Source organism: Saccoglossus kowalevskii, chromosome 2, assembly GCF_978046115.1.
Source record: "Saccoglossus kowalevskii chromosome 2, keSacKowa6.1, whole genome shotgun sequence".
Classification (NCBI taxonomy): domain Eukaryota; kingdom Metazoa; phylum Hemichordata; class Enteropneusta; family Harrimaniidae; genus Saccoglossus; species Saccoglossus kowalevskii.
The window spans coordinates 7,020,658-7,033,646 of NC_140642.1; the positions used below are offsets into that span (position 1 = coordinate 7,020,658).

Below are 12,989 nucleotides of genomic sequence, written 5' to 3' on the forward strand. Positions count from 1 at the left end.
TGATGTGTAACTTCTTGCTGTTTTTTAACAAGTTTTGCGGTATGGCAATTATGATGTGTGATTCCCCATCGAGTCATCCGTAGTCCAGATATGGTGGTATCAAACTCATCCTTGTTCTCATTTTTCTGAAAATTTGAAAAAAGAATTTTATATACATATATATGCATTTAAGAGAAATGTTTTACTATACAATGTAGATTTTTTTTTACATAAATGTTGATATTTGGACGAGTTATTGTTCATACATGTATTACAATAATTTAATTGCATTTTTAGAAATACTTTCCATCGGTGTATAGCAACAACTAAAGGTACCGGTACATGTATAAATGTGGATAAGTTGACATATGTTGATGTCTAAAAAGAATTGTGTACAGAATTTCCCCATGTTTTCGTCATGTGTGTATTTCTTGAAAATATGTAGTAGGAATGGAGACTTAGATATCAATTCATGAATGAGACGAATTTTTTGTAAACTTGAGTGGTACAAATATTGATTAGACTGACTGTATGCATTCAAACAAGCACTAAATAATATAATCTAATCACATACCACATTTCTATCAATAACATGGTTTGGTTCTTTACTATAGTTCTAATCAGTATATTATCCTTCATACCAAACATGTCACCAGGTAGATCAGATTTTTGTCATTGTAAGTCTTGACTCTAATGTGCTTCAGATTTGTTCTCTAAACTAGAAACAAAAACAGTGTTTTCAGAAATGTGTGAGTTTCAAAAAATGTTCAAAAGGGAGCTCATAAAACAATAAATGTTGATATAGTAATAGCAGCCAGTAGAAATCTGCTAAATGCATTTTAGTAAATTCAATCAATTGTCAAAATTATGTACCATCATAAGTTGAAGGTATTAATGACTGTGAGTATGTTTATTGCTTTTGAATGAACTGTGGTTATGAGGCTGTGTTATGTATGGGATATATGTCAAGACCAAACAGAAATAGACAGACTGGATTTCGTAATTTCGACTGAAAGTTTATTTTACTTTGGTAATTAATCAGCATGAATATGAATAAAACAAAATAGCCACCAGTTTGCCATAGAAAAAAAAATGCACCTGTAGCCTGTTATGCTTAATCATATTACACAGTTTGAATGAAATAGTTCCGAACACATTTAAATATCAGAATATTTGATATTTAAATATTTGATGACTGTGGCAAATGGTAAAAAATATCACCAGGCGTATGTAAGTTATAATACATGGTCTTTAAGTTCGAAAAATAATCGAGCAAAGCATGTTTAAATATGGCTTTGGATACATGGGACCTAGTTCCCAGCCTTCATTCAAAATGGGAACAAACAAAATACTGATAAGGTAATATTTCTGCCATTTATTGATACCGCCAACAAATGAGCATCCATTGATGTGCTAAGATATCTTGTCTTATTAGCATAATATTTGTAAATGGAGTTCCGTAAAATTATGATTTGGCTGTAATATATTAACTGCATCAGAAGCCAAGTAAGCAGTACCTATGGTGTATATGAAAATGCCATATTAGTCTGCTAGCTCATATATACTCACTTACTTTCTTCAATTCTTTAAAGCAGTTGTTTGAGTGGACAAAATTGAATTCTTAAAATTTATATTCAGGAAATACAGATGCAACAAATTTATGGACACTAATTCAACTGACACTGCAAACAAATGAAATCTGATTGTAGCTCACGTACCTTGGTGCCAAGAAACTGTGGCTTCTTTATTGTTTGGTGTCTATTGATATAAATAAATAGCCGAGATATTATAAAAAAAATTATTCAACTTCTATGTTACCATAGTAATATATGGATCTAATTCTGCATGAGTTACACACACTTGTCTTGAATTTTATTCTAACCAATAATAATAATAACTTTATTGCATCCTTAGAAATACAATGTTTCTATCAGTTAATAGCGATAAAGATTTGTTGTGATAACTACTACTACAAAAAGAAAGTTAGTTGTTAATAGGATAAAGCAACTGTTACATATCAAATGTCATTTTCATTTCTTGATTGAAATGCGTTATGAATATAATTGCCAATCTTTTTTATTATTACATCATCTTTTGAAGTCATCAAGAAATTAAATTTCTGGAGATCATCCTGTGTTTCTTCTGGAAATGCAGGTATGTACGACCTAGAAATAGTGCCGTATGCGAGTACCAAGTTGCGAGTCGCAAGTAGCAAAATATGCCATATGCTAGTGGTAAAAACGGCATATGCGAGTGGTAAAATGTATCGTTTGCTAGTAGCAAAAAAGCCCTATGCGAGGGGTAATACAAAGGCTTGTAACGTTTGCTTATAATATAACAACGCACGTTCAATTGTGTTTTATCACAGTAAAATCAAATATTTACCATGGTTATGAAATGATGTGTACATGGTTGGTTAAGATTGGCATGATGCTGTATTAAAAAGTTCGTTCAGTCGTTTGCATAGAATCGATGTTTGCTCTTTACGAAATTGCACAGGAAACGTGAAAGCACAATAATTTAATAAACGGCCATGACCAGCCAGCACACTCCGCATAACATGCGAAATTTTTTTTTTTTCGGTAAAATTAGTATGAACCCGTGGTCAGCGATTAAAGAAACATAGAATTATAATTGTAGTTAATAACGGGTGCATGTTCACGGAAGGGTCACAGAATTCTTGTGTCACGCGCCGCCGTTTAAATGAAGACAATGGCAGGTTTCAAAAGTAGTCACACTTCGGAGAGGTGTTAAATTTGTCACAACCCAAGTGTTAACTAGCACGCAAATCCATAATACATAGTATATAATAAAGAAATAAAGTGCATGTTGAGTGATAAGTCCGCATGTTTACGAGACGTCCCTCACACATGGAATGTATTTACACGCAACCTGGATCAAATTTGAATTGAAACAAATTGAAACAAAGAAGCGTCTGCCATTGCTTGGTCAGGATAGAGACAATTTTCATGAGTAAATGCTAGTAGAAGACCCTCAATGCCTCAAATACTTCGACCTAACCACTTTATTTTTACAAGTAGAAAAAGTGTTATGTTTCGTTAAAACATAGACCTTAGAAAAGATAATAACAATAAAAATATACAGTTCACATATATACTCTCAAGCAAAGATCCTGGCATAATTATAGAACTGGCCAATTATATTTACACAACACAAAGATTTATTTAACATTTAAATCCTAGTTAAGTCCTTTTGTATTGTTTTTGTACAATTCTTACATATATCTTGTTATTATTTTAAAACTCTTTTTTGCTGTACTTATCCTATGTAAAATTTTTTACACGAAGGCAATAAAGTTATTATTATTATTACTACATGCCCGGGACTTCACGTTCAAGTATCCAACTTTCCAATACAAAACATGATTAGTATCAGCAATAATTTCTAGCACTGCCTGGATAATTGCGTATTATTAGTTGACATTTTTCTTGTGGTGTTTTTCGTCAATGTATTAAATATAAGTGCGTTGGGAAATAGCATAATTATATTGCGTGAGTGAAAGAGGCTGGTGATACTGTGTCACAACGCAGTTGAATGCGTTCTATTTATTTCCAACGCGCGTGGTCGGCGCCTCTGATTGCGATTATTTTGTATTTTTATTTTCGAAATCTATCACTGGCTGCGTTTTTTGTTGTTACGTCTCGCAAATGTCCAAGGTCCAAGTAGTCTGGTTGAAACGTGCGTTCCCATTGGTCGACAGAATCAACAGTTTATAGGAGAATTTAGCTAAGGGCCTGTGCTTCATTACAAAGCTGTTGAAATACCACGAAATTAACATTACGTTATTCCTAATCAGCAAAACAGCGAGTTTGTTGTCCATGTCTTGTCTGAGACAAAATTGCTTTGAAATCAGCCATTGTTTCCATTGGCTCGCGTGTGAGTTCCTGTTCAGCGAGTCTACTTGTACTGATGATAACTGTACTTCTATGATTATTTCAATGCTAACATGCCCATGCTTATTTTAACGAAACATAACACTTATTCTACTTGTACAAATAAAGTGGTTAGGTCGAAGTATTTGGGGCATTGAGGGTCTTCTACTAGCATTTACCCATGAAAATTGTCTCTCTATCCTGACCAAGCAATGGCAGACGCTTCTTTGTTTCAATTTGTTTCAATTCAAATTTGATCCAAGTTGCGTGTAAATACATTCCATGTGTGAGGGACGTCTCGTAAACATGCGGACTTATCACTCAACATGCACTTTATTTCTTTATTATATACTATGTATTATGGAATTGTGTGCTAGTTAACACTTGGGTTGTGGCAAATTTAACACCTCTCCGAGGTGTGACTACTTTTGAAACCTGCCATTGTCTTCATTTAAACGGCGGCGCGTGACACAAGAATTCTGTGACCCTTCGGTGAACATGCACCCGTTACTAACTACAATTATAATTCTATGATTCTTTAATCGCTGACCACGGGTTCATACTAATTTTACCGAAAGAAAAAAAAACAATTTTCACATGTTATGCGGAGTGTGCTGGCTGGTCATGGCCGTTTATTAAATTATTGTGCTTTCACGTTTCCTGTGCAATTTCGTGAAGAGCAAACATCGATTCTATGCAAATGACTGAACGAACTTTTTTGATACAGCATCATGCCAATCTTAACCAACCATGTACACATCATTTCATAACCATGGTAAATATTTGATTTTACTGTGATAAAACACAATTGAACGTACGTTGTTATATTATAAGCAAACGTTACAAGCCTTTGTATTACCCCTCGCATAGGGCTTTTTTGCTACTAGCAAACGATACATTTTACCACTCGCATATGCCGTTTTTACCACTAGCATATGGCATATTTTGCTACTTGCGACTCGCAACTTGGTACTCGCATACGGCACTATTTCTAAGTCGTACATACCTCGGAAATGTAATGTCTTGAATGATTTGTTGGCGTATTACTTTATATTGTGGACATATCATGATAAAGTGCTGTTCATCTTCTATTTTATTCTGTGTACATTGTTTGCAAATTCTAATGACAGAACTCAAATATGGACGCTGTTATTATATTAAATATTTTTGTATTCAATTTTCAGTGTAATTTTCATGAATAAAATTGCTTTGTAAACAATTGATAAGGTGTGGGTTTTATAGTATAAATAATATTAAACCGTAATAAATGATGAGTTCATCTTGAGTTAAAGTAATAATGTATACAAAAGTAAAATAAGAGACAATTTTTATGTTTACTAAATGAAGTATGATCAGGTGTGTGTCTGAATGAACTTGTTTGTCTTAGAAAAGCATACAAAGTTCAGAATTTGTTTTGAAAACTTGTTGTACGTTTCTGTACGCTCAGTGTTGTAATTGTCACAGGTTGTAATTAAATTAATTTTACATGTTAAAAGGTTGTCTAAGTAAACAATGCCTGTTTGTGCCATCATCTGTCTTTTACCTCATGGTGCATCAACAGTTTCCATTCGCAAGGAACGCCGGGAAGAAGCGAAATAGCGGTGTTAATCTGCGCCACCACCGTTGACCTGAGAAGTGACTTTAACATTGGCTCTTGTTCCATCGTCAAACAGATACTGTGGTACGTAGATTATTTAAAACTACATGATTATTACGTGCATTTCGTCGACATTGTACGTGACCGTCCTGTTCGGTTTGTGCAGTACCAGGCAAGCAGCCGTATAGTATTTGTACTTGACTGTGTCTGGGGTAATCATTCATAACGAACTCGGGCGGTTATCGTCAAATGATTTTTAAAATACTACTTTACTAGTCTTATCATGGAGTTAAATATTGGTATATCCATAATTATTGTGACAACCACAGACAAATCTGAAATTAAATCTGTAGTCTATGAATAATATTTTTATTTGATGCAATTTCTTTTCATCGAGTCAGTTCATGGCCGTAGCGTGGAGTAGCCGTGGTTTCGCGGAGTTTTTGGTCCGGAAAGGTATTTTGCTTCGTCTGTCTTGCACATCATCGTCCGGACCAAAAACTGCGCGAAACCACGGCTAAGCGTGGAGGTATTCAAAACAACCATACTAATAACCTACATGGTCATAAGAGCAAATCAACCAACCAATATGAACTTAGAAATAAAATAAATGTTTTATTTCTCAAATTACGATGATTTTCCTAAAAATTATCATGTTGTCTGAATTTTCCCGACCACCATTTTCTTGCAGATTTGAATTTGAACTGATTATTAATGTAATTTTAGTGAGGTCTTTGTTCCACCATGTTGGTAACTTATTATTTTTAACAATATTTACAGTTTCCCTTCCCAGACTCCTAAAGCTTTTTAGATGGGAATATTACTATGTGAATATTTTGATGGTCTGAATTTTGGGAACTCTGGGAAATGAATTTCATTTGTACACTGCATCAATTGTTAAAATAACTTCCATACTCGATCCACACACGTCAGGACAAGGTCATGGCGTTCTGGTAATATTACATATGTTCCCAGACTTTACAAACAAATTTCACAAAGTCAGGGATTCTATCTATTAATTGGTTAATCCAGAATTCCATTTTATTCTCTTCATGTGCAAAAGTTGGCAAAAGGTTTTATTATTCCAATATCCATAGTCATAACATTAATACAAATATAAAGTGTTGAAATGTACTGTGGCATTTCAAGTTGTGCATTAAATGACTTGAAAAAAAATCAATTTTATTTCATTTTCATATTTTTGCAATCGATACCAATTATTACACAAGCTTATGAATACCGCAGTAAATATGTAATAATACTTCTGATCTGTCAATATCCATCATAACCACAACAGTCTAACTTGTTTGAACGGTTTGTATGCACGAGTATACGCACAGTGACTGGTTAACAAGAATCAGCATCCAAAGACAAATAAAATACTGTAAAATACTTGATTTTGCTTGGAATTAGTTTTCGTTATTTTTCACCGAAGATCACAAGCTTTTGTGAAATTTATCAGACATTCTGATACTAGTTGGTAAAAATGTAAATAAATGACGTCAGTGTGTTGGCAATTACAAACAGTCTTATATTTCAAAGGACTACAACGTCAGGATAAACTATTGAGGGGCTGGAACGTAGATAAATGACTGATATCTGTAATTGAGCTCATCTTATTAAAATAAAATGATAAATCATTGACATAATCCATGCACAGTATCTGTAAACTATGGGTCAACAAAAATGAGATAAAATGTTTTGGTGGTGGAACTTCTTAAGCGATTATATAAAATAATACCATGGTCTTTTATGGAGTTGTGATATATCATAATACGCTGATGACACCCTTTTGACGTTGCAATATATTGAGATTATTAGTTTCCATTCAGCCGAACTCCAAAAACAGATGTATGTCCATATATCCATCCTTCCACATCTGTATCTCAAACATGCCGGAATCATTTTCAAACTTGACACTTGAATGATTCATCATGTCACACATATATCAACAGGTGGCTAATGGCAGCGTGGTTGAATTCAAAGACATTATAATAGATATTATGAGAAAACACATACAGGACAGTGACCCATGTATATCAAATCTCAGACAAGTACTAAAAGTCACTTGATACTTTAATACACTATCATAACATTTTGGTCATTATCTCTTATCACAATAATACATAACCTATTACAATGAGTAAATGTATTTTTCATTCACAATATACAACTTGTAACAGACACTATAGAACAGTTACTATGTTTATGTGCATGCATGATGGGAGTAGGAGCAGCCATTTTAAAAGTGCATCAAAATTTCTGTATCTCTGTTGTATGCACATGAACAAATTTACTTAGAACCTAGTACAATGTACATGATACATTGGACATAATGAGATCTTGATGCAAGTCATTTTGGGTTATTACTCATTATTAGCTCTGCTGTCTTCATAGATGGCTGAGTAGAGCTGTTTATATAGCTGATTATTAGTCGTCTTCTTTCAACAATTCCAATTTCAGCTTCTTGAAAACTACAAGCCGGATTACTTTCATATCTCGGTTGGACCTTTGTTAGATTTATTCATTTTATGAAGATAAGATTAATTCTTTATTTTTAGCAAATATTTTTGAATGTTTGGTAAAAACTGATATTTTTCACTTCCTCTTTATTATTAATTATCAGCCTGATTGCTTAAATACTTAATACTTGATATGTAGGTACCAAGAATAGACCACAGTCAGATTTGTTCATTTTGAGATGATATCATTGATTCCTTATTTTTAGCAAATATTCTTTATTTTTGAATCCCTCTTAAAAACAACAAGTTAATTTACTTCAATACTCAACTTAAAGATGCCTTGGGTAGAGCTCTGTAAGATGTGTTAATTTTGTGACGATATCATTAACTATTGTTTTTCACAAATATTGTTATCACGCTTAGCACAAGTTGATATTTTAAAAACTACTAGCCTGTTGTCTTTGATATTTGAGGTGTACCATAAAAACTCTGAAATTGCGACCAGTTTTTTTTTGAAAGTCGAATTGTTAGACTCACAAAACCACTTAAAACTCTAAGACAAACAAAATTTCGGAGTGGTCGAAACTCTAGAGTTTTCACGGTATATAATTTTTGTTTTGGGATTGGGTATATGTGCTATTACCCCGGTATATGAGGATAGTCAGATTGCAAGTTTTCAACAACAAAAAATAGCCTGTAGGTATACCATTTATACAATGTGTAATAATTTGTATATTACAGATTCTCAATTATGCTGAATGATGGAGCCTTATCTATTTTTGTACGCTTCTATATATATGCTATTCATGGTTACTTTGCTGAAGTGATGTTCACAGCTGGATGGGAGTTTGTTATCAACATCAACTGGAAGTTTCCAGGCTGCTCTAGTGTATGGTCATTATTTATATATGGCATTTCCACTCTTATCATAGAGCGTATGTATTTGTCCTTGTTAAAAGATCGTTATTCTATACTTGTCAGGGGACTTATTTACACTGTATGGATATACTTGTGGGAATTCTCTTCTGGATATGTGCTCAAACAGTTTGATGCATGTCCCTGGGATTATACCCCGTTTGATGCCGACTTCATGGGACTTATAACGCTGGAGTATGCCCCAGGATGGTACATAGGATCCATTATGTCAGAGCAGGTATTGATTAAAAATGCACTACGTCTGCAGTTCACTTCACCAAATTTCTTATCTACTGAAGAGAAGAATTCAACTGAGAACACAACCTCCAAGAACAGTGGACTGAAAAATAAAAGTGAATAATCATAAGTTATTTTACATCTTGTGTATTTTGAATGTGGTTTTATCAATGATACCAATTTTGATGTTCTTTTTTTCAAAATCGATTCACTGAAAACATCAATCTTCGATGACTCGTTCAAAAGCCTACAACCATCTGTTAAACGTTTGTTTAAATTATTTAATAATTCATTTATTGGGTTGTGTAAAAATATTTTGAATGGTCCTATAAGGTTTTAATCTTCACCGAATATACTTTTAATGTTTTTAATCCAAATTGAAAGCAGATGATGCTAACGTTAATACATAAAATGAGTATACACTAGATAATCACAGTACTAATCTGTCAGTTTACCTGGCTAGAATATGAATTGTTTTCCATCTGTCTAGGTGCTTTCAATGTTTGCACATCCTGTATAATTGTACCAAAGACACTATTTTATAGTATCTCTGATTATACCCAATATACATTTGGTGCCACAAAATTCATTTTGATATGGTAATACATAGATTGAAAAATACAAATAGAAAGAAAAAAATGCAGCTGATGATATTGAATCCTAATACAAGTGTTGTATATATATATATATTACTAGCTAAATATGGGTACTTATCCTGAAACACAGAAGATAATTTGCCAAATGTTAGGATGGCAAACATACTCTTTGCATGAGGACACAAACATCCATATTTGGGATGGAATATTTATCATTACATGCCTCTCAGATGGTAATGGTACAATTCTTGTTTTATTTTCAGATATTTATTTAGTCATTCATTCTCTTGTGTATCATTTTATAAAAACTGGTTCCAGCTTTAATTTATTTATATAAAGTCACTGCCAATTACTTACACTATCTATATACAGGTACAGTTAGATATCTGTCTAACTTAGACAAAAGTAGGAATTATTTGCTAACTGTATTCAAATAGTGGCTAATAGTGACATAAAGACTGAATTTAAATACTGATTTTATGTCCAACAACCAAGAGTTTTGAACCATTAATAACAATTCTGGGTTGAGACTGATTTTATAATAATAATTCTCACTCTTGTTATTAAGTTAGACAGACAACTAATAGTGGTAATAATTGGCTAGTGACAGCATAAACTTATTTATATAATAAGCATTTATCTCAAGTAAATAATTATGTATTCACTTTTCTTAATATATGTATATTTTTATGATATTATATATAAAGAAATTTTATTATAATTATATTTATGAGGCCAAGAAAAAAACTATTACTGGGCATTACACAAAGCAGGTGAAGTTGCATTTTCCACATCACTCCCAGAACAATGTGTTAAAATGATGCGCTTATATTTCCAAACATGTCATGAGTTCTGAAGGCTATTACTCCTTAGATAAACATACCTACTATAGCAACATTCACATTATGGGATCTCGGCACATGTCGAAATTTTGATATAGGAACCAAGATTAAGTTTCTTTTCGACACGTGCCAGGATCTGTAATGTGAACGGCATTACTGTGACCTTCAAGCACAAAAAAAGCTACTTCATGTTGTGAGTGTCTATTGTTTAAAAATCTAACTTTATAATTTGACAGGCCCACTTAAAATCATATTCTGCAATTAATTTTTTATATACCAGTAATACCCATTCACAATTGCTTTTTGGCATATTTGGCATGGCATATAAAACCAGTGGACCAAATGTTTTTCGTAACATACTTCTAATTCATATTTTTCTTGTGATATCCACAACATTAAATATTAGAATTAATGAATTACTACTCACTTAGGCATAATTGCTCTCACACTTAAATGCAAGATACGAGGTGCCACATATGCAAACTCTTTTTTTCTTTGTTTACATCAAAGGCACAACATGAAATAGGATCCTGTCCTGACATTGCAACATGGTTTTTGCCTTTAATTATCTGTTATTTAATTATTTCAAACAGGGAAAAGATGTGTTACAATATATTATAAATGAAAATACTGCAAAGTATGTACACAGGCAATACAGGATCACAGCAATCTCTGCTACATGTTCGTTGATATGATTACCATACTGCTTTTGTACAAACTTTGCAGTGTTCTTGTGAAAACCTTGTAGTATACATGTATTTGAACGTCCAAAACTGATTCATTATTTTCTGCTACCAAAGCTGGTAAAAATGACAGGATATGTGGGCATTGTTATCCATTTACACTGTATTTTTATGAAGTTATTTTCTTGTACAGGGTACTGCATTTCTTTGCTTCACTTGAACAACTGAACTATACATTGTTGAATCTATATTGCTGCATCAATGAATGCAACTATGGAGTTATATATATTATTTTTTTGGGGAATAACAACTGCTACTAAAATAGTACACTGGACTATATTTTTTCCCACATCTCGTGATTATCAGAAATTGGAAAACCAATTATTTCAACAGTTTATTTGAAAATGTACATTCTTTCTACTAAGAATACTATTTGTATTGAAATCTTGACTTTCTGACACTATTTTTCACATATATTTGGAAATAACAGATAACATACATTTTATACAGTTCCTATTTTTATCTTGGAAGCACATCCCCTATTGCTAGGAGTGTATTCAAACTAAAAATGGCATTTGTTGTATATTGAATCATTAAAATGCAACTTATTTTGACCATAGAAACACCCTCATAATTTACACAAGCACATGTGCTACTAATAGAGCAAATATGGTACTAGTATTCTTGTTCTGTTCTACAGTATTTATTCTTTTGCATCATTATTCCATTAGAGTATTTCTAAATGTTTGCATGAAATCTGTTCATTTTCATGACGGTGCTATGATTGGCCAAATCACTGGCCAAATGGGCATTAAGTAAATTTGTATGTGGTGCTACTCCAGCTTTATTATCACTTGTGTTAAAGTTTTCAAATATTGTACTTAATATGCAGATCAGTGAATGAACTATTTGACTGCAATATTTGTAATGTGAATTTGGGGAATTCAGTGTAAAATAAAATTCAAATGATCTTGTGCATTGTTTGTGTATCACTCTCCACAGTAGCAATTAGTTGGTGATAGGCGTCATGTTCAGACTGGATTCTACTATACATAGAATCCACGTTTGTTTTCTAATTTGGTGAATGACAACAGAAGAGTGTATGTTCCTTATAAACTGACTGCATGTTTTCAATTGCACTGATCGATGCATGCATACCTGTACAAGTGTCCTACATTTTGGCTGCATATCAAATTTGATCAATATGTTCATTTAAAAAATCAGATTGTATTGCATAGTAAATATTTGAAAGTTATTAGCACCATTTGTTTGGCTTAAAAATATACCAGGGCATTTCATTTTGCCTTGCCTGTAATATTTTAATATGAAGGGCAAAAGATATTGGGGGTGAAACAGAAAATCCTTCCCAAGTTCAACTGACTATGTCTTGTGCAAAAATATCAAAAGATTTTGTAATATTGTGCTCCAAAAATTTTTTTTTAACTGTATGCATCCAAAATGTTCATTGGTTCTGTCTGCCTTCAAAATTGATCTCTGTAAATTCTTTAGAATACTGGACTGTGTCTCAATATCAACAGTTTGGTGGCGCTGAAAATGATACAAAATGTATACTATATTGGACATGTATAATTCACTTGCCATGGGAGCACATTAAATGAATGCTTGTTTTGTCAATGTTTACAACTTCATAAAATCACAATTCATTATAGAGCTTTCATAATACTAAAGACTTTTTAAAGACAACTTTAATTGAAATCAACAGGAATATAATTGAATGGAGATATCCACACTTTATTCATTATACATCACTCAACTGAAGTATAT

The 12,989-nt window shown here is 32.7% G+C and overlaps 1 protein-coding gene and 1 long non-coding RNA gene across 2 annotated transcripts; one reads left to right on the top strand and one right to left on the bottom strand.

Annotated features, from left to right (window-relative positions):
* Positions 1–17: 17 nt before the first annotated feature.
* LOC146748084 (uncharacterized) lies at positions 18–5,459 on the bottom strand. Its single transcript, XR_014931053.1, has 4 exons — positions 5,416–5,459; positions 1,698–1,737; positions 554–697; positions 18–125 (listed from the first exon to the last, which is right to left on the bottom strand). It is a non-coding gene; the product is annotated as an uncharacterized LOC146748084 (long non-coding RNA).
* Positions 5,460–5,475: 16 nt separating this feature from the next.
* On the top strand, positions 5,476–12,180 carry LOC100372366 (transmembrane protein 229B-like). Its single transcript, XM_085506022.1, has 2 exons — positions 5,476–5,553; positions 8,673–12,180. The coding sequence occupies exon 2, from the start codon at positions 8,683–8,685 to the stop codon at positions 9,205–9,207; it is 525 nt and encodes a 174-aa protein (XP_085362148.1). The 5' UTR covers positions 5,476–5,553; positions 8,673–8,682; the 3' UTR covers positions 9,208–12,180.
* Positions 12,181–12,989: the final 809 nt, after the last annotated feature.

What these genes read in the sequence shown, in the direction of transcription:
- LOC100372366 (XM_085506022.1), top strand. Translation starts at nt 8,683, where the DNA reads ATGCTGAATGATGGAGCCTTATCTATTTTTGTACGCTTCTATATATAT.